This window comes from Parambassis ranga, chromosome 3 (genome assembly GCF_900634625.1).
Source record: "Parambassis ranga chromosome 3, fParRan2.1, whole genome shotgun sequence".
NCBI lineage: Eukaryota > Metazoa > Chordata > Actinopteri > Ambassidae > Parambassis > Parambassis ranga.
Window position 1 is genome coordinate 13,881,709 of NC_041024.1, and position 22,798 is coordinate 13,904,506.

Below are 22,798 nucleotides of genomic sequence, written 5' to 3' on the forward strand. Positions count from 1 at the left end.
ATAGTTAACAATGTAAGTAAAACCTAAAGTCTAAATTACATGTTTATTTTTTTTCATATTTTTTAGTGGTGTTTGGTCAGTTTGCCGTTTTCCAGACAGCCATGAATGACTCTGTTGAGTTGTTTGATGGAGCTAATGACAACTCTCGACTGCTCAGCTCCCTGGCTGGGTCACACTCTGGTGAGTCTTTTGACTAATTCTCATGTTATCTGTTCAGTTATGCTGCCATCAAAGTTGCAACACGTCTTTGACTTTTGACCTCTCTTAACATGACATAATTTTTTTTTTAAAGGTTCAGTTTTGTTCTAATGTTTTAAAGTTGTCCTCCCTCCTTTTTGTGTGTGCTTCGGAGCTCATGTTTGAAAGAGAAAAATAATGAAATTGTCGGTAAGAAAGCAGCTCTGGGGGGCTGTAGAACACAGCACCAGTGGTCGTTATCACAATTTATTTGACAGTGATGTATTTGGTGAGAATCCGTTATGGGTTATCTTTCTTACAAGAAGAAATCGGCAGTGGAAAGCATCTCACTGGGGCCATACAATATACAGTAGTGCTGATACTCCTTAACACTATCCTCCATGGGTTTCTTTATCCTCCAACTTTGAGTCATCTCAGCTTGGCAACAGGTTAAGTCACTACACAGTAATACATTCAGCATGGATAGAGATTGGAAGATGTGGCAAAAATCGATGTAGACACAGTATGAAGAATGAAATACGAAGCAGTATAATGTGATGCCATTGCCTTGAAGTTTTTTTTCTTTTGTGTGAGTTTCATGTGTCATGGCCAGGGGGCATGCTGCAGGGAAATGCCCCTGGAATTGACATTTAGTTTCTTTCTGTAGAAATCAGGGCATTTTAAATATTTTCTCTGTTAGGTTTATTCTGTGTTGTGTTTGTAGACTATTAGGGAGGAAAAAGGGGCTTTTAGATTAAAATTAAGGCTGCAACTTCCAGTAAAATTGTCTTTACAATACTGGGGTGGATTTGAGTTTGATGATAAAAACAAAGAAAAAAAACATGTAGAGAGATATGATTCCCCCAGAGAGTGTATATTTATTTTTACACAGCAGCTTAGAGTTTTGCTTTTCTGTGCTAATTTTATCCCTGAGTGGATGAGTGAGCTTATTTTAACACATGGAGCGACAATTTTTGTTGACTACTGTAAACTGCGTGTTAAACATTTTTTTTTCTCTCAAACTGCTATAAATCTAAGTTTATAGGGAAGCATCCTGTTTATGCTGTATAATGTAGAATTGGTGGATTATTCCTTAAAGAAATTTGAGAGAACACACTAGGCTTTACAAAATGTTATTGGATCATTAGCTCATCCACACACACACACACACACTCCAGCAAAAAGCTTTGTAGCATATTGTTCCGGCTAACGGACTGATTATCCTGGCACACAAACATATTAGCACACATATTAAAGGTGTACACACACACACACACACACACACAGCTCGACACAGCTAATGATGGTTCTAAATGTCAGCCACACCAGGCCATGTTTTTCTCATTTATCACTGTTACTTCATTTGCCTGTGTAAGTGTGTGAGAGTGTGTGCGTGTGTGTGTGTATGTCCGTGTATATGTGTGAGTGAGTTAATATGCATCTCAGGTTGTGTGTGTGCCTTTGAGTTCTTGTGAGCATTACATTGCACCACATGGTGAGTTAAATGTATGGAAACTTACTGCACAGTTTACTGTGTCTTGGCTGCTTGTTAAAAAACAGCCTGTGTGTGTTTTCAGTTATTCACATGTATGCTGTTTTAGTGCTGTTATCTGCTGTGACTGACAGAAACAAGTGATATGTGGTTTTGGGATTTAAGAAAAAAAATTGTATTTAGCATTAGTATTAATTTTATTGTATGTTTGTGTGTTTGTTTGTCCCAGGAGAGACTTTGCCATTGGCAACTTCCAATCAGATCATGCTCCGGTTCAATGCTAGGAGTGGCCAGTCAGCCAGAGGCTTTCATTTTGTCTACCAAGGTAACTTTTAATGTGTTTCTTTTTCTATCCCAAATATATGTATATGTATATATAATGTTTCTGTTTTGTCCTCTCCTTCTCGCATTTTTCAGCTGTGCCTCGGACCAGTGACAGTCAGTGCAGTTCAGTGCCAGAGCCTCGGTACGGCAGGCGGATCGGTTCGGAGTTCTCAGCTGGCTCTGTTGTTAGGTTCGAATGCAGTCCAGGGTATCTGCTGAAAGGTTCAAGTGCGATTCGGTGCCAGGCTGTGCCAGGTGCCCTTGCACAGTGGAATGCGACAACACCAACCTGCATAGGTAAAGCTAATGACCCTGACATGTAGGTGTGCAAATCAAATCTAAGCAACTCCTGGTTGCAGTAACTCTGCTGTGGTGATCACAGCGCAGCAGAGTTACTGCATATTTCAGTCCATTCTGCACTGCCTTATTTCATTTTCATAATGTATGTATTTATTTGTGTTTTATTGTTTTATTTGTCTCGTGAACACAAGTACATATTAAAATGCATACGGAAAAAGATCCTAAGTTATAATAGTTCATCATTTCTGTGAATCATCCTTTAAATAGTTAATGAGAGCAAATAAAAGTTGTGAATATGTCATTGATTCTAACAAACTAAATGTATGCCTGTGTGAAGTCCCTCTCTGCTGAGACTTGGCATTTTGAAAACAGCATCAACTGTCACCTTAGTTTATACCATAAGTAATGTTGGTAATCATATTTATTCTCTCCAGCTCCTTGTAGTGGTAATGTGAATGTCATATTGTCTGCCTCTGTGTATCCACAGCCATATTCCAGCATCTTGTCCTGTCTGTTAGCTATTTAGTTAATAAATTTTGCCAACAAATCTATATTTTATGACTTCATTCTAGTTCCCTGCAGTGGCAATTTGACTGAGCGCCGGGGCACAATACTGTCTCCTGGCTATCCAGAGCCCTACCCAAACAGTCTCAACTGTCTGTGGAGGATTCATGTCAGTGAAGGGGCTGGGATACAGGTACATATATGTGCATACTTACATATCAATATATAATGTGCTGTAAGTGCATTAACTCATAGGTTCTTGTGTTTATTGTTACCATTGTTTGGTATTTAGATCCAAGTAATGACGTTTGCTACTGAGCACAACTGGGACTCTCTGGAGATCTACGATGGAGGAGACATGACAGCTCCTAAATTAGGGTCATTTTCTGGTATGACAGTATGTTTACACATGCACATAAATACATAAACTGGTGCTCACACCCATGCGCACTGCACCCATTTGAAGTTCTATGATGGATGAGATATGACAGCTAACCTAAACTATAGATACACACACACAGTGTAGATTGGCAGACCCAGGCACACACAAAAACACAAACATGCACAACGTCTATGATGAATTAGATATGACAGGTCTTAAACTATAGATACACACACACTGCAGAGCTATGATGGATGTGTTGCAATACCAAAAAAATATGATGTATATCCTAAATAAAGGATAAATGTTTTAGGACAGAATTCTTCCAATTTCAAGTACTCAGTGAAGAGTGTCACCATGAGAGTGAGAATGGAGGAAAAGAAAAAAAAGGAGAGAGAGAAGGAAGACAGGCAGGGATAAAGAATGATCTAACCTTTTACAATTTCCCTGCGGAGTTTCCCCTGTGACCTGCCCCAAGCACATACCTGTCACACAGCTATCACACATAAAACATGCCGCCCATAGGGCAACACACACACCTACCCACACACACACGCATAAACTCACACACATGACTGTGCCCTTCTAAAGAAGACACACCAGGGAGCTGCCCACTCTAACCACAGTGATCTGGTGTTGACCACTGAGCAGCTTCCGTGGGGCAGATAAGGGCTGCTTCACATAAGGACACCAAAATGCTAGCTGTCCGCAGAGGGTGAGGGGTTGTTCACCTTTACTACACATAATTTCCCAGCTGGTGTTGAGATTTAAACAAGACTTATAGTCAAGCTTTCTTTCTGAAAAATGGAGCACCTCCTTATCTTTTCTTCCTGTATGTACAGTGTTGTGTTACATAATATTAATGCTTTTGTAATAACTTGTGCCTTTTTACCATCTACTGAAAGTGTACCTGCAAAATGCCATTTATATAATGAGTTTCATCATTATCCGTTTGCAGAGAAAAACTCATATACTGCTTATTTTCCAGGAACAACAGCCCCTGCCCTTCTCAACTCAACATCCAACCAGCTACTGCTGCACTTTCAGAGCGACATCAGTGTGGTGGCAGCCGGCTTTCACCTAGAATACAAGAGTATGTTCACACTTTTAACATTAGCAGATAAATAGACAGAATGAAGGATGTTAGATTGATTTGTTGAAAAAAAAGACTTGGGAGAAAACAACCAAGGAGTTTGTAGAGACACCAAATGCACACAACCACACAACCACACACACACACTATTGCAGCCAAAACTTTAACATCAAATAACAAGAATCAGTGACCTGAACTGGTACTGCCTGAGAGCATACACACACACTGAGATCCACATGGGAGCACACACACAGGACACACACCTAGAGGGACGTAAACAGAATCACATAGATTTATACACACAGACACACAATGTACATGCACATGAGTTCAAATGAAAAGCACATACACACACAAATATGTAGACAGACAAAGGTATAGACACAGATATTAGCATCATGCATTTACACACCTGTCAGGGCATGGCTGTGCTTTTCAGCCCTTTGTAGTTGTTTTAGCTTAGAATCACTTCTAGATCAATGAACATGTCCCCTTTTGTGAGTATATGTGAGAGTTTTGTATGTCTGTGTGTGTGTAGGTGGGTGCACGCATTTGTGGTTCGGTGGTCTGTATTTTTGTTAGCTCAGTTTGTGTCTGTCAACGTGCCATCACTGTGAATGAAAACCAGAAAGACTGGCCTCTTTTAAGGACAGTATATTGCGTCAAGGTCTATATTTTTGCTTTGAATGTTGTCCCTTCGAGTTTTTAAAGTGGCTTTTATTATAGGATGCACAGAGAGAGAGAGAGAGAGAGCAAGTGGTAAGGCAGTACAGGGAAAGGAGATATAGGAGAGATAGGTAAAATAAAGTAAATAAAACTCAGGCCAAAGAAAATCACGTATTCTATATAGTTTATGCTATTATAATATAATAATAATATAACTTTGTAGTATTTTTCTTTTGTGCTCTATCATATGACAGAGTCAACAGAGTACATGCTGTTTCATATTGCTAAAAATGTCTGTTAATACAGTAACCATGCTCAAGTACAACTCACTTTTTGTTTTGTTTTGTTTTTTCCCCCAAGATCACCTTCAAAAATATAACATACTACAGTGAAGGAGAACCTTGCAGGTCTCAGATGATAGTTCTGCTTATCTCAGAATGAGTACCCGCACTTTAATCTGTAGCAGAATTTGTTCCAGGATTTGCTGAGAGGTTCTGTACAGGAGGTCCCTTCACAAAGTACAATGTAGACTTTTAACTTTTTTCATTAAACTCAAAGTTCTGCAGAGATGGTTTACTTACCTGTTGTATTCCTTTTCAAAAAGTGAGGGGAAGAGACGAACCAAAATTACTATTGTTATCCTCCTTATGAAAAATGTTTTCAATCATCCAATATTATTGTTGCTGTGGGTGAATGTGATGCACTTTTGAGTTCACAGAATGCCGATTGAGTCATCAATGTGTGGCTCTCAACTTGGTGAATGCAGACTGTAGTCAGCTGCAAAATCCTCCCTTCACATCAGAATTATTATTAAAAGTTTCCAGTTTAACATCCAAAGCATTACTGTGTTGCAGTTGGTAAATCTGTGAGGCATGTGAATAGAGTCTGTCTTCCCACACCCCAAAACCACCATAGAAGACGTATTTTTAGAAATAATTTTGATACAAGCGTGGTTAAATGATCTTTCACGGCACATCTATTGCCCATTGTGGGACCAGAGAAAACCTCATATCTACAAATAGTGTGTCATCATTGCAAGTTTTCAAACTAATGTGGCAATTACAAAATCATCTGCAAAGGACATGTAAATGATTGTGATGATGATGTCCTCAACATTTTAAGCTGACTAAAGAGCCTCCTTTCTAAAAGGGTGGAGTGAGACATCTCTCTCCCTAGTCTGTTCTCACATAAACTGAAACAGAAACATAGTAAATTCAGTCACTTAGACTTAAATGCTGACACTGTCTAGCTGAAGTCTAGTGGCCCTAGTGGGGTGGTTTGTGGTACTGTCAGCATTTTACAGAGCATCACTGCTCTCTCATAGCCAGGGAAGGAACTGTGTGCAAGCTAAGAGAGAGAGAGAGAAAAGAGATGCATGGCCAGCCAAATGGAATAGTTTCATTGATCAGTTGTCATGACAGCCTGCTGATGTGTGTGCATGCGTTTGTACTGTCGCTCACGCTTTTTCACTTACACTCCATCTAATAGGAAAAAAGTCCTCCTCATCCCTCTTGTGACTCATGTCACTCATTCGCACACACTCACAAATGTCATTCAGTGGCCACCTGGATATGCTTGTGTGTTTGTCCTCGGCGGGATCACAATGTTTTGCTGGTAGGATGGTAGATAATAATCCGACAAGACCCAACACACAAGGAAACATATACACAAACATTCACTCCTCTGTCTCCCCTTCCTTCACTCTCTATCCCTCTTCCACCCATGTGTTGCCATGGTAACTGCTCTGGGGCAGTCTCCTGCGGAAGTTTCCACACACACATACACACACACACACACCAATGAGCACACAGATACACCCCTACTGATGCTATTTGATACAGGGCCTGCTGCTGTCAAACTTATTAAGGATGTGTTTAACCTTTGTTGTGTTGGGAATTCATAAACAAAGTCATTTGTGTTACCTTCACATATTTTTTAAGCACACTTAAAAAATAGAAGTGCTGTCACCGCTGATGACGTACAGGCTTTTTCATTATACTAGCTGTCAGTATTAAATTGAGCTGCAGTGGATTAAAAAAAATACATTAGAGAGCCTGTGCATGAATCTTGTGAACAATTTTTCCGTCATGTTAATCGAAATATTGTAATTTCCTCTAATGTTTAAACCATAATTTTTTATTGTCCTGTGGCATACTAACAAATAATTGTCAAGTATAGGAATTAGGTAGTTAGTTGGGTAGGATATTTTGTTCAAGTCAAGAAGAAAAAGGTCACATACAGGTGAGTGGGGGAGACAGGAAAGGCAGTTGTAAACCTCTCTCTGGACAAATACTGTAGTACCATAGCCTGAGGCAATGCAGTGAAATGAAGTTGGAAGGTTTTTCCTGTCATTATAGAAGGTATAAAACTAAATAACACCAGTTGCATGGAGTTGCTGTTTTGAAGTCCTGAGTTTGAAATCCTTTGGAGCCTGATGTGACCATATCCAGAAGGGTTGGATAGGGGTTGATTGAGAGACAGGTCAGAATAAAAATCACTTTCTGCATGTGTATCACATCACCAGGTTCCTGTTGACAGATTCTTTTGCTCAAACTACTACAGACAAATCAGAAGAAAACTAGTGTTGTTACAGACAGGCTGTCTCAGCAGCTCACTCTACATATGTTATTACATTTGTATGAATGCCTTGTGAATCTGTTTTAATGCTAGCTAGTCATTTATATGTCTAATGTTACATACATTATTAAAATGTAACCCAGAAACATATTTACATCAGACCGCTTACCCTTCATTCACATTATATTAATGTGATCCATACAAACATTTTCCAACCCTCCTACAGAAAATATCAATTAGCACAATTAGTGCAGACTGTAATCTCTGTGCATCTCTGTGTTAGAGCCACTTGACTAAAAACCATCTGCTAACCTAAAGCACTTTCCTTTGAGTTTTACACTACAATTTTTCAATGATCATGAAAAGGAATACAAACCAGTGACTGAGATCATGAACTAGTGTTCCTTCTTACAGTCAAGTTGTGTTTAACTGATTTACATATTCTGAACATTTGCTCAAGGTTGAAGCCACACTTTAAACAGTCTTCCTTTTTTCTGTTGTCGTAGCTGTAGGTCTCACCACATGTCCAGAGCCAATGATCCCAGCCAATGGCATTAAAACAGGAGACAGATATATGGTCAATGAGGTGGTGGCATTCACATGTGAGCCTGGATACACATTACAGGTAATCAGCACACACAGCCTCACCCTTAAAATGTATACATATACACATACATACTTTACATATGTGGCTCACATAAAAAAACTACTGTGACTTTAACAGTTTGTTTTGACACAGACATGCGTTGACTGCTGTCTGTGTCTGTAAGAATGCATTTTACCTGATTTAAATGCACACCACATGTAAGAAGATCAGCCTTCTTGAGGAGTTTTTTTTATCCAGCCTTTCATTTTTTTTTATTAAAAAAGGAAAAGTAATACATTTTATTGATTAAAGTATACCAAGATTTCTCATTGTATTTTTGTTGGATTGAAGTCCCACTATATTATCACTTTCAGGGCCACTCTCACATTTCCTGCATGCCTGGGACTGTGCGACGATGGAACTATCCACCACCTCTTTGCATAGGTATCTCTCTCTCACACATACACACACACAAAAGCACAAACACACAATGGCAAAATTGTGTGATGAATTATCAGTGCAGTGGCTGAGATGTTACAGGCAAGTGACAGACATGTTCAAGCGGAGATATTAGCACGTGTGCATTTTTTTATTAGGTTTTTTTTAGCGTTTTCTGCAATGATGTATCTAGACGTTAAATGTGGTTGACTCTACCTTCACTCCAAGTGACAGAAATGGCAGCTTAATATGCAATTTAGTGTAATTCTTATCTATGACTGAATTGATACACAGTGTTTAATGCTATGAGCTTGATATTAGTTTTGTCAAAGCCAGAAACCTATTTAACTGATGTGAGTTCAGTGATCTATACAACATCAATATGTCTGCATGTTGCACACAGAACTTTGTGCCATGTTTGTGCTGAAAGCCAATGACTCCTAACGTCTGCCAAAGTGTTATAAGGGACTTTGATATCATTGATGTTTGTCTTTAGATTTGCCTAATTCAGTCAATGGTAATATTTCCTAGAAGCTAGTTCCAGTTACAATCAACCTTGACATTTCAGGACTAACCAAACTCAGTGCTGCCAGATCTGATTTGTATTTAAAGACATTTGCCTCAATTTATTATGTCAGAAATCTGTCAATAGATGAGCAAGGCCATAAGAGGCCATTGTAACAATAAACATTCTGTTTATATCTTTATACTTTGCTCTTGGTGGTTTAAACGATTAAACGATATTCAACCTTTGTAGTTGCTGTGGCACAACCTTCCTCCTGCTGAAGCAAAAGCTGGTTAAAGTGATGCTCTCTGCTGTGCTAACAATGCGTTTGCCGTGCCTGTGTTGTCAGCTCGTTGTGGCGGGGTGCTGTCTGAGATGAGTGGTGTCATCCTCAGTCCAGGTTTCCCTGGCAACTACCCCGGCAACCTGGACTGCACCTGGCAAATCACCCTGCCAACTGGATATGGTAAGTATTATGGGATGGAAGAGCATTCCTAAAAAGAAGGTGTCACTTTCAGTACATCTGTTGGCAAAGCTGGGAAAAAAATATGAGCCTGCAGCAGACTCACCGCATGTTTAATGTGGGCCTGACATGTGTGAACTTGAATAACTATAGAAACTGATGGTTTGAAAAGGACAGTTTTGTATCATTTTGTCTGTATGATATTAAATGAAATAATGGTTTACAATAAACGTTCCTGTTGTACCATTACTGTTACAAGAATGTGAACATACTGTAGTAGTACTTTATGGATATATTATGTGTTGTATTAGGTCATTTTTGTCATGTGTCTTCACATTTCTATTGCAGGAGCCCATATTCAATTTCAAAACTTCTCTTCAGAAGACAACCATGATTTCCTAGAGGTCAGGGCTGGGCCTCAGCACAGCTCTGCTCTTATTGGACAGTTTACTGGCTCACAGATTCCACCCCCTCTGCTGAGTACTACCCACCTAACGATCATCCATTTCTATAGTGACCACTCAGAAAACAGGCCGGGGTTTAAACTGACCTATCAGGGTAAGTTCACGTGTGTGTTTTTTTGTCTAATTAAAATGAGGTTTTCTTCTATTAATGCACTGGTATTACTGCAGGCACTTCCAGTTAAAAGTGGACTGTCAGGAGATTCAGAGAACAGACCTGGATTCAAATTAAGTCTACTCTTTAGTTTTTCCCTATTTAGTGTAGGGAACACAATAGTAGCTTAAATGATTTAGAAAAAAGAAAATGGTCTCCTCAGAGGCTTGGAATAAATTAACATCCCTAACCCAGTGGCCAAATTACAAATGCATTCCAACTCAAAGAAAATAGGACTCAGAAGGAAAAACACAGTATTGCTATGAGGTTCTGAGCTTTGATCCATGGATGAGTCATGCTAAAGACTTTTAAAAACCTTATGGCTTTTCTCTCATCATTAAAAGAAGTGGATTGTTAGTAAGCCCCTGTGAGAGACTGGCATCTTGTCCGGCAGGCTTTACTTGTTGCCCTAAGTGCTTCACTTCAAAGACACAACCGATCCACTGTGGGCCTGTACGCCAGCATAACTGGAATAAGGCTTACTCATTTAAACATCAGCAACGCACATTCACATGTAATATGTCCCCCTTTCTCTGCCAGTTTGGCACTGACATTGTCACTATCCTTCCACTGTTTGCTTGGGGAAGATGTGGACATGCTTTTTTTGTATATACAGAAGGTGTGTATATAGAGAGGTTGCTGATGCTACCTCCAACCTGGGTGCATGTTTTGACCTTTATGACACTGTATCTTCTGCAGACGAAGGTCCAATAATCAAATAATCAAAGGTTTACAGTTCAAAAGGGGAAAGAAGCGTGTGGAAGTGTTATATGAATGCAGAATGAATATTTCAAACAAAATATCATTTATAAAACCTGATAGAGATCAGATTCCTGTTGTACAGTAGACTTTGCACTGACACAGAGTGTTGGCCCTGGAATCTGTGTGAGCCACATTCTTGGCGCTAGTTTAAGAACTACCAGCACTTTTGCTACCACAAGCACAATTTGTGACCTACATTCCCTAAACTCTCCAGACTTCCTATGCATTTCTGTATTATCTTAAATCCTATTAAGCTTCCTCTTCTTGATGTATCTTTGACATGAGACTTTTACACATGTCACTGCCTACTTTTCTCAGTGTCCAATTTGCTAAAATATTTGTTCAGCTCTCAGGCTTTCAACTTTTCACTGGGATCTTACCTTCCTTGGTGGCATCTCATACCTGGGTTAATGGTGGTTCTGTACACATCCAATTCCTTTTATCTGCTGTCTCTCCCTGCCTTTTAATCCCTCATTTGCCTCCATTGACTTTCTCTGACACTTTGTTGCACTATGAACATAGTTTAGTGCTGCAGGCCCTGTTTGCATTGACCTTGTGCTTATAACTGTTGTTAGTTGCTGCTTTTCACATTTGCCTTTTATTTGCCACCTCTGCTCCCGGTCAATGGCACATTATATGTCAGGGTTTGATGTGCCATAAAACCCATGCAGAGTGCTATGTGACCTGCAATAGACCTTTGATAGTGACATTTCCTCAAGCAAGTGCTGGCATGTCATCTATACAAACATGTGTAAGATAACTGTGTAGGAGGAGGATAGATCTGGTGATGTTGCTGCATTTACTACTGTTAGCCTCAGGTGGTCATAGATTTTTCCAAAACTCCTACAAGTCTTATAGCTGTGTACAGAAAAAAAAGTGGCAAGTCAAGAAGCAGGCATAAAATAAGACAATCATTCATGCTATAACACAAATGTACAGCTACCCAGATGTAATATGTCCTGATCATTATAAAAACTTAAATTTACTCTGCTTTCACATGTCTTTAATTTTAGCCTATCAACTACAAAACTGCCAGGATCCCTTTCCTTTCCCCAACGGGGACATCATTAACACTGACTATAGTGCTGGCCAATCAATCACCTTTCAGTGCTACCCTGGTTATGTTTTGATTGGACACACAGTACTAACATGCCTGCATGGGACCAACCGCAAGTGGAACCATCCATTTCCACGCTGTGAGGGTAAGAAATACTTCTTTATATATAATGGTATGTGGAAAAATGTAGAATATAAATATAAATAATAAAAGCATATTATATGTGGGCCTACGTGTTTTATGTTATTCCGTATTGATGGCCAAAGAACAAAACCTCCTATGTAAAAACTTTCTTTAGAAAAAACAAAACAAAAAATAAAAAACTTTTTGGACTATATCACTAATAGGTATTAACACATACCAAAAAAGGAATTGGTTCCTTGCAGATAGGTGGTTTTGTGCTTTGGCCAACGATGTATAGACACTTATAAAATGTTGTTTTCCTAGATTCAGAATGTCTGAGCCATTTGGGAACTGCTACTGTTAAAACTCTGTCCTACAGCTCCTTGTGGCTACAATGTCACAGCTGAAAATGGAACCATCTATTCACCTCAGTACCCCAATGAATACCCAAACTCCCAGGACTGTATCTGGCTCATCAGTGTTCCACATGGACATGGAGTTTATATCAACTTTACTTTACTGCAGACAGAGCCTGTCACTGATTACATCGCTGTCTGGTAAGTCTGAGTACATCCTCGCTTGAACATTCATGACACACACACAAAAAAACCTCCTTGTGTGCCTCTTCAATGTACACAGTAATTGCATCACTGACAGGCAAGTCTTTTTCTCTGTGCACATTAATAAGAAGATGTTGAAGCTGTGTCAGCTTGTTCTTGTACTCACATGTAGTATATTCAAAAAAAAAACGGAAAACTTTTTTTACTTTACATAAACACAATCTTGCCAGCACCAAAGGTGTATGGGTAAATTGTTTATGACTTTTGTGTACAGGCAGACCAGTCATACAGATCTATATGGCATGGATAATACAGACAGACCACAGCTCCACAGACAAATAATACATACAGTATATACTCTATGCCATGCATACATAGACTCCCCAGCAGTAATAATGGAATTCAGTGTGGAGGTAAAAGTGTAATACAGGGAGTGTGAGAGTAATGCATTTACAATGGGACCACTGACCAATTCAATCTAACTCAGTACCATGGCCGTGCACAGACCCAGAGAGGGCTCAGGAACTCTGGAAGTAATGATGAGATTCAGTGGGGAGAGGGAAATGTAATGAAAGGAGCGGCAGAGCTGGGTTCACAAATCCAACTGGACTTGCCTGGACCTGGCAAGTTTGGGTCAGTCCAAGAGAAATTTCTCACTTAATAGTTTTACTGTGTATTATGTTTCCTGTCAAGACTCATGCTGAATGGTGGATTGATTGGGAAGAAAGGAAAAGTCAGATTTAAGCTGTGTTGTCATTTGGTGTAGGTTTGGTTTAAGATGGACATAGCTGGTGTTTGGGTGAGGTCAGGCTTTTAATTCTCAGGCTCAACAGTCAAGTTTTAGGGAGTGACCAGAGGGAAAGTAATACATTCACACTTGGTGACTACTCGCTTTCAATCTCACCAGCCAGCAGAACCATGGATTCAGCCATGGAGGGGGGCAGTATTGAGTTATTTTGCAGCTACAAATAGATTTTGGTGATTCATGTGTCTTTGGCTTATTTCATGGGGATAAAAATTATAAAATCACACTCACAGATTGACCACAAAAGAACTCTGTAATATGAGATTAGTACACTGGTTCAGTCTAGATCAAACACCATGAATATATTTGAAAGCAACTGGGGCTGACACTAAAGATGCAGTGGGATATCATCTACCTGCCCAGGTCTCAAACAGCTTAGAGTAGCTGGTCCAAGAGTCCACAACAGTATCACATCCATGTAAATACATACAGTTGAAACACTTCTACAAAATATTTCTCACTTACCCTAACAATAATAATAATAATAATAATAATAATAATAATAATAATAAAACACATTGAAAGACTAAAATGTGGCTTGCTACATTTCATTGTACAATGAAGCAAAGCTGAGCTGCTCCTGGTTTATCCAAATCTCTAAGAAGGACTTATCAGAGGACCTCATGCTTTACTTAAGCTAATGTACACTTTGAGTCCAGTGTCATCCAGTCCTTAAAAGGGACTAAAATTGGAGTTATATGTACTCTTTCATTAGAATAAATGAGTCTGGCAGTGGCATTCTGAATTTACTGAAGTCTTAAGAGGCAGTAGTTGCCTAAACATGAATAGTGAGTGAGCATGAGTTATAGTAGCCTAGATGGGATGTAATGAATGCATGAATGAATGTCCTGGTTCCTGGAGAGACGGTTTTGTATTTGATATACTCACATGCACTAGTGGTGAACTGCTAATAAAACAATGACAGGACTGACATTATCTAATGGAACTCATAAGAGCATAAGGCCCTGACTGTTTGGGTTTTCAGGTTCAGTCAGAAAGAAAGTAGCACGAGGCACAGTATGCCCTGAGCTGCTGGGTTAATAAGAAATTGATTGGGAGCACAATTTTAATTTAATATGAAAATTTTAGTGGTTATCTTTAAAGGTTCAATCTCAAAATGAGTCTTAGGAGGACTGTTATCAATAATAACATTAAATACAAAAGCAAGCTGTAGGCAAAGATTTTATTTTTTTACATTTACTGTGTTTGCAGTATGTGTAAAAGCTGTTTATCATCAGTCCTAGGGAATATACCATGACATGACATGACATACAAAGTAATGCATCTCAGAATGTTGCTTTAGTTAGGCTGAGCAATGCATTTCTGCAAATACCATCAGTAACACATTCCTTTAAGTCACGGTTTACACTTTAAAGCCTATATTTTCATGTTTTTTGATCATTTATTAGCTCTGGCTCCATATAACACTTTACAGGTGACCTCTGAATGTGTTTTATTATGTCCTCCTGTATGCACTATTTTCTGCCTTGTACACTACTGGGGCTTATGTCACAGCAGCTGCATCCAGATGTCAGGGACCGAAGCCAGACTGTCTCTGTGGTCGTCCACCAGTTATGTTTGGCTTTTTGCCTAATACCACTGAACCATACTAACCAGGCAGTGGAGCTAACATCAGAGTAACACGGTACAATATGATGATAAAATCAGTATGTTGAGAGCATGAGGGAGGAAAACAATAATTAAGCACTGGATTATTTACATTAAAACTATATGTGTATGTTTAACATGATATAATTACATATGACATGATATAAATATAATATTTTAAACTTCATAATGAGCAATTCAGAAGAGGAAGAGACAATGCTTGAGATGTGATTTGATCATTGATGTAATTTTTAACTCATTTCATGTGGCAACAATCCTCAGCTCTCTTTTGTGTCTCCACCACCCTGTGGCAAAGACTGTTTTCACTGTAAGGGGATGAGAAAAAAAGTGATTTGTTGGGGGTGGTGAATCATGTCAGGTCCTCTCACTCAGTTAATGTATTCCTCCCAATCCCACCCTATTCTCAGCTGCATTGTGCTTGTGTCAGTCACCTGTTCTACACAGTAGATAGAAAGCTGCTAAATCTCAATAAATTAAACATGTTTCTGATCTTCATTTCTATGCAGCATCCAGGCATATGTGTGCATACCTACTATAGAATGTGTGGGGAAGCATCTCATTCACTGCTCCTTTTTTTGTTCTCACAGTATGGTTTGACGATACTAATTTTTTAAATGCTGAACATCGGCACATTCTTGCCTTACTGATGCCTCAGCTCTGCTTCTCAGTTGTATAGTTGATATTTTCATATTTTTAGAAATATATTTGAACTATAAATACTTGAACCTTAATACATGTTAAATAAACTGAGCTGCATATATGTGGTTTCTTGGGGCTGAAAAAATATTGTTAATGTTAATATTTTTTTAGTAAGACTTTAGTCTTACTTGGTTTTGATTTAAATGACCGAAATAGCACATTTTGATCCTCCAAATGAGCTCCAACACCTTCAGAAGACCTTGAATTATTGAGGAGCCAAGAGATCCCAGGCACTCTTTATGAATTAAAATTTTAAAACCCTTGTTTAATCCAATGGCATGTTCATTAAAAACCTAAAACTGAGCATTTAGGACCGTTAGAAAATGTAACCTTTCAACAACATTCACTATTTAATGAGTGAAGTTAAGCCTTTAATCTTCAGGCTTTGTTTGATGAACTTGTTGAAAGTGGGCGGTTAAAAACAAAGACGAGTAAAACCCTAAAATATTCGTAAAGTAAGTGGATGTACATGCTTTTTTTAATTATTTACAATGGCTGCTTTTGGTTTATCCTCTTTCCATTTGATTAAATCTAATAGAAAAGTAAATCTGCATCAAGCAAGCCATGAGAAGTTCAGTCATCAACCTTGGCCTCCCTTTGGAATGATGAGACACACATTTATTAGTGTTGGAGTTTGACACCACTCACACGTGCACATGGTCATTTAAGAATTTCATCAATCAGTTTGGATTGTCACTACAAAGAAAGCAGTGAATTTGTATGCATTTATAATTAAATACTCTTGGTCATCCAGAAAGTGGGCAGAAGCAGTGATGATATCATTATAACTGTCAAAATGGGGACCACTGTGCATCCAGGGGCCGGTGTTCCAGTGTTTCTTTCACACAGCACTGATTAGCTATTTAAATGACCCTTTCATGAAAATTTTATTACTTTTTATGAGATTTGATTACTTTTACGAAATTCTACCAAAAACCACAAACCATAAGAAAAGCTACTTTTGTGAGACATTTTTTTATTCTGTTGTTGCTGCTCTGTACGATGTAATAGCCCCTACTAGCACAGATGATTTGTATTCATATATTTGGACCTATGTGACTCCTTTAGGTTTTGTGATATAAGGGTTGACTATAGGTGCCCTAATACTAACCTAACCTGGGTACCACTATTGTTGCTATTATCTGTATTTGCATAGCCTTTAGTTTAGTCTGTATACATTTTTAAAACATGCCAGCTGGATTTGCCAGAGCATTTTAGGAATTGATGATTCTGATGGTTCCACTCTTCACCTCGCTCAGTAGTTTCTATCTATCATATTTCTAGTTTAAGCATGAACTATTGTCTCTGTCTCTCTCTGGTGTATAGGGATGGTCCAGATACATCCAGTCCTCAGCTGGGAGTCTTCAGTGGCAATACAGCACTGGAATCAGCCTACAGTACCAGCCCCAAGGTCCTGATTCACTTTCATTCAGACTTTTCAACTGGAGGGTTCTTCATACTCAACTTCCATGGTAATTTAATACAATAGAGCATTTATTGTTTTAATAGCTCTGCATGTCCTCTGCATTCTTAAATAAAAAATTTCCACAATCTGTAAATATACTTCTATGCTGTCTCTAAGCGTAACCAGAAAACAGAGGTCAGAGGCCTTTTTAGCAACAAGAAAGTACAGCGTGAGGTTGTAGAGTGTCTAGATTTTCTTCTTTTCTTTCACTTTTCCATTACAGCTTCCATTATGCCTTACTATTCACTATTTTTAAGAGTAAACTAGTTCATATCTCTGAATAGCTCTATCTCATGTAGTGCTTTCGCGTCAACAGGAAATATTTTCCCAGGTATCACTTAGTGTGTGCACTCAAAGATGTAGCTTTTGTAGCTGTAGTTATTTTTTATTAAAATCATGCTGCACTAGTTACCGAGGCTCCATGTCTACAGCTTGTTATTCAGGCTGTGTGCTGACTGCTAATGGAGGGGAACTTAAACCTACCTCCACCTTTGGGTTTAATTACAGGGTTAAGATATTGTGTTAATGATGCTAGACTACTCAGGTAAAATATGTTTTTGTGTATGGAAACTGTAAATTATTATCTGCAATGAGGGCTGATCACCACACTTGAAACCACCTGTTTATGTTTTCTTATTATGTTTTTATTCTCTTCATCTTGTTTTTTTCTTATGAGACTGTAGAAGCATAAGAAAGGTTACAATTCCTTCCTCAGGCTTCAATGAATGCTGGTTCATGTCTCTATGAATTCATGAATTTTTTAAAAATCATTTTTTTAATTAAATACAATGTTTCTCTGAAAACACAAGTCCATCCTGACGGCTTATTGTTTATATTATATTATTTATAAAGTTCATGCATTTCAATCACTGCATAAAATTCATGGACTTGCACACAGTATTTAAAGGCATTGCTTCCTGTTCAGTGTAAAAATGGCAGCCTTTAGTACATTGCATGGAACAAAAACTCATGAAATATCATGGATATTTGAAAAATTGCTGCCTCATTGAAATGCTTAAAAAAAGAAGTTAATGCAATATTTATTTTTAATGATGTCAACAATAACTTTGGTGGCAGAATACGTTTGTTGTATAGTCAGTATAACAATCACACTTGTAGCTAAATAATAAACTCATTATAACAAACATGCAGATACATCGTTGCTGTACTCTTCACTGTGTTTAAATCTAAACGGTGCCTTATAGTGTATTTTTTCTCTCTCCAGCATACCGTCTGAAAAAGTGTCCTGCTCCCCCTGTTGTGGAGAATGCAGAGATCATCTGTGAAGATGAAGATTTTCAGATAGGTAATTGGAGGTTATCTATAGTTTTTAATAAGTGTTTCTTGTTTGTTGATGTGGTATATTGAAAAACTAAAGCACTGAAACCATCTTGAAGAAACTCGACAATCTTTATTTTTAATGCAGAGGAAAGAAAATATAAGATAAGACTAACAAGGAAAGTTATGAATAGAAAACGTATATGCACACAGACATGGAGTCATAGATACACATTATATACACATAATAATCTTAATAGAATAATGTACAGGAGGTTTTTATTGATAGATTCTGCTGCACCTTCATACATGCTTGAAAACTTTGGCTTATTAGATTTTTTGAATGATATTTCTTGGTGTATTCTTCACAATCTAAGAAAAATCATCAACCTCATCTTTTACGCAAAAAAATGACAAACTACCTGATCAAGTTTAAGGCAGGTCATTATTCAGTTGATTGATTACTTCATTAATGAGTCACATTACTTTGCAAACACATTATCTAAATGTAGCAGACTAACGATAGTCTGTCTTTTTTATGTTTTATGCTTTTTTGTGACACTGAGGCTCTTATCAAATGCATTCAGTTTATTTAAAGATGCAAAAGTTCATAATAAACTTAATTTTATGCATTTTTTAAAAATTATTATTTTTGTACAATTTTTTTGTTGTAGTGCATTGTAAAGTTATCTGTGAAAAGCAGTTTACAGTATAGCAGTATAGGCTTTTGAATCCCGCTGCAAATGTAACTGTGCAGTCCAAACGTCTAAGACCACGTGAAAATACTACTGTTTTGCATTCATTTAATAAATTTAATAGAAAATTTTGTTATCATAAAAAATATATCAAGCTTCTTTTGGCAGGATAAAGCTTTCCATATCTGTGATTCTGTATCGTGAAGTTTCACCTCTCTCTCTCTCTCTCTCTCTCAGTGATCAATATTTTAATGATCAGGGGACATATTTGGCTTATTGGGGATGCAAGTCAATGAAATCTTATACTTATTTTTCATTTTACAAAGAGTTATAATTTTTTTATAAATTTTATTATTATAATGTGTTTAATGATTTAGAAACAGTGTAGAATTGTCTTTGTTTCATTACGTTAGCTTATACATTCTATATAGATATATGTTCTAATCTAATTATTTCCAGGCTAACATACAGAACAGAGGACAGATTTTCAATGTGGCCATGGCCTTTAGAACTTTGTTGTGGTTAGTTTCTCAGAAACATCTATTTTTGTAGTAATGGCTGCTTGTCAGCTTCTCCATTTTCCCTTATCCCCTTTTTACTTGATTTGTGCAAAGCTTTTTACCCTTGGTGACCTTTTAGATCAACAACAGCCATAATTTTGATGAAAAAAGCAGACATTTCATAAAAACCCTAGCAAGACTAATTTACCCTTTCCAGTACAGAGCCTAGTTGCTTCCGGCGGAGTACATAGTCATTTCTCTGAGGAAAAACTTATATTTTGAAATGTCAGGTTTTTATGAATTCAGTAAGGTTAGTTTACTTTTGAATGATTTGTGAAGTTTTCTTAAAAAAAAAAAGTATTAGTTTCTTTCCAGGATAAGACACAGTGTCCCTGACTGGACACCTCAGAAAGAAACTGTAAGTCCTAGTTCAACAAACAATAAACATGATGGCCCCAAACCAAGTTTGACTTAATAACTGCAAATCTTAAACCTTTGAAACATTGTAACATTTGAATACAGGTAAAGTTTACATTTCTAAATTCTGTCAGTACCTAAGAGATGGCACTGGCTGTTATTGATCTGATATGTTTGAATGAGCTCAATGAAAGGCTGAATGTGTTTCTTTGTTCTGTTCAATAATTGATCTAAGCACCTTATATTGATTGAAGCATGCTGTGAGGCACTGCATGTCTCCTAGGCAAAGTTTGAAGCATGCGTTTCCTCTCAGTGACAGGTGGTTCTGTCGATTCCCAGCCTGACAGCTAGAAGGTTTCCACTCTTTAGAAGATGGCAAGTCTGTCAAACTGTACCCCTCAAATGAGCAAGACAAACAACACAGACTGTGAACACTCAGCTAACAAAATACTGTAAACCTCTCAGAAGGACCAACTGGTCTTCTCTCTATAAAATACACTGTGTTCAGAAAGTTATTCTTGCTGCTGCTCTGACCTCGTTGTGCTTTCTGTAAAGAAATCCTTTCTAAGCAGAAACTACCACCGACCAGATGGGGATAAAATCCAGTTTTTATTTGATACAAAAATGTTTTCAGTTCAGGCAAGGACAACATTTGGCTGTTCTTTCAACATGGGCTTTTAAATATGGACATCTGTTATTCTAAGAAGGGATCTTCAAAGGGATTCAGTGCCACCTGATGATCATTTGTTCTGTAGAAAATAAGCTGAAAAGATTGAATGCACACAGTTTATTTTTTTTATTTTGTAGATTTTTAATGCTTTTGAACAGCCTGACTGTCATTGCTATTTGTCTCTTTGTTTAGAAAGAATTACTTATTTTTTGTTATTGTTATTCTATCCACTATTTTTTTTCTTGGGGGGGGGTTACTAATAAAATACTTAAGAATAAAAAAAATAGCCTAGGTATGACAATTGAAAGTTAGAACCTCTACTTTGATACGATTTTGCAGAACTCCCTGATAAATGTATGATAATAACTTTCATGACTTTCTGTTTTAGGTGACATTGTGAAGTATCGCTGTTTACCTGGATACACACTGGTTGGAAAGGCAGAGCTTATGTGTAAACTGAACTCCCATTTACTCTTTGAAGACCCCCCACCAGCATGTCAAGGTAAGGCCAAATCCTGAGGAATATATGTAATGTGTAGAATATGCATGTGGTTTTTTCATTATCCTTACTTTTAAATTGATAGTATTTAGACTACTACTACAAGTACATGCAGTGTAGAAGAATCACCGTGTTTTCTATGCATTTATTGTTATTGAATTATTTGTTATGCATAGTCATTCACTGTGTGTAAGTCTGGAGACTGAGAGGTTGAAATATCCAGACAATTCAATTCAATTTATTCCAATGCAGTACATGTAATGCTACAAGTTGTGCTAGATTTATAAAGTCTGGTAAACACCCACATTTTCCAAGGCCCCCAAATGTTGACAGATCTCTCTCCTCAACCACAGCAAACAGCTGTGATGCAGCTGCTCTCACTGACTGAGGGGTGAATTCATGTGTAAAATTAGGCAGGGTACCCTTTAATCCATACCAAGCATGTGTTGTGGTTCTGTAGTGTCTGTTTCTAAGTTAAAACATAAAAGTAAGCAACACTAAGCCTTCAATGCTTATGTCCATCCTACTAAAAAAATCCATGCTACAGTAAACACACCCATAAATTTCACATCTGTGAGAAAGTTGTTGCTTTTTGCTCTGTACTGCAGCGTTTTGTTGTTGCAAACACTGATGAGACTTCAAGAGAAGAATGTAACATTTTCTGTCCTGGTTGTGGTTCCTTGTATTTCTACTAGCCAAATGAATATTGAGTGGAATTGCCCTTTTGAGAAAATTACTTTTTTACCTTTCTATAGCTGAGTGTTGGAGGGATGCTCAGCCTTAACCATGATGTAGAACACAGTTCCCTTTCCTTTGTAAAACAGACGAAAAAGAAGCCAGTACTCTTATGTAAGAGGAAATGCAACAAAAATGCTCCACAGACTACTAAAGAGTTTAGCTCCCTTTGTGTTAAATCTTGTTACATATATATACAGTTATTAGACAGAAAGACTGGGAGAGGTGTCTTGTTTGTGCTGGTTAATAAATGTTCCCATTTTTAGGGGCAAGCTAAAAGGTAAGTGGCCTTAAGGTTGCATAATTCTGACGCCTTTATAGCATGTTTGAAACCATTCCCACTGTAAAACAGTTGTATTCCCACAAAGAAAACTAACTGGCCGACAGATAAGCAATGAAGGTGAATAAGAATTTGATATTGAAGCTACAACTTCAGTTCAGTCTACCAGTCTGACTTTTTTTTGTCCTTTCACCCCATCAGCTCAGTGCCCTGCCAATGAGGAGCGCTTGTCATCATCAGGAGTGATACTAAGCCCTGGGTTTCCTAGCAACTATCCAAACAGCCAGACCTGCTCATGGCTGCTACGTATGCTGCCAGGTGTGCGGAGTGTTTGAAGGTCGTATGTGGGGTTATACATGACAAAGTGAAGCAATGATCTGTATGCAGATTTGTATTTGCTTTAGCATACTGGAGTATTTGAGAGACTGTATATATTGTCAATGTGATGCTTGCAAAAATATGTTTGCATAATGTCCTTGCATTTTTGTGTAACAGTATATTT

At 37.9% G+C, this 22,798-nt stretch overlaps 1 protein-coding gene across 1 annotated transcript in view; it reads left to right on the forward strand.

Annotated features, from left to right (window-relative positions):
* The window catches only part of LOC114433624 (CUB and sushi domain-containing protein 1-like), a 219,612-nt gene that overhangs the window by 164,917 nt on the left and 31,897 nt on the right, over window positions 1–22,798 (forward strand). Inside the window, exons 34-49 of the mRNA XM_028402269.1 lie at window positions 67–180; window positions 1,899–1,994; window positions 2,087–2,290; window positions 2,866–2,990; window positions 3,090–3,186; window positions 4,168–4,272; window positions 8,022–8,140; window positions 8,476–8,545; window positions 9,394–9,510; window positions 9,856–10,065; window positions 11,898–12,086; window positions 12,444–12,621; window positions 17,084–17,229; window positions 18,448–18,528; window positions 21,171–21,284; window positions 22,498–22,614. Coding sequence (XP_028258070.1) covers window positions 67–180; window positions 1,899–1,994; window positions 2,087–2,290; window positions 2,866–2,990; window positions 3,090–3,186; window positions 4,168–4,272; window positions 8,022–8,140; window positions 8,476–8,545; window positions 9,394–9,510; window positions 9,856–10,065; window positions 11,898–12,086; window positions 12,444–12,621; window positions 17,084–17,229; window positions 18,448–18,528; window positions 21,171–21,284; window positions 22,498–22,614 — 2,082 coding nt within the window. The remainder of the gene's footprint in view (window positions 1–66; window positions 181–1,898; window positions 1,995–2,086; window positions 2,291–2,865; window positions 2,991–3,089; window positions 3,187–4,167; window positions 4,273–8,021; window positions 8,141–8,475; window positions 8,546–9,393; window positions 9,511–9,855; window positions 10,066–11,897; window positions 12,087–12,443; window positions 12,622–17,083; window positions 17,230–18,447; window positions 18,529–21,170; window positions 21,285–22,497; window positions 22,615–22,798) is intronic.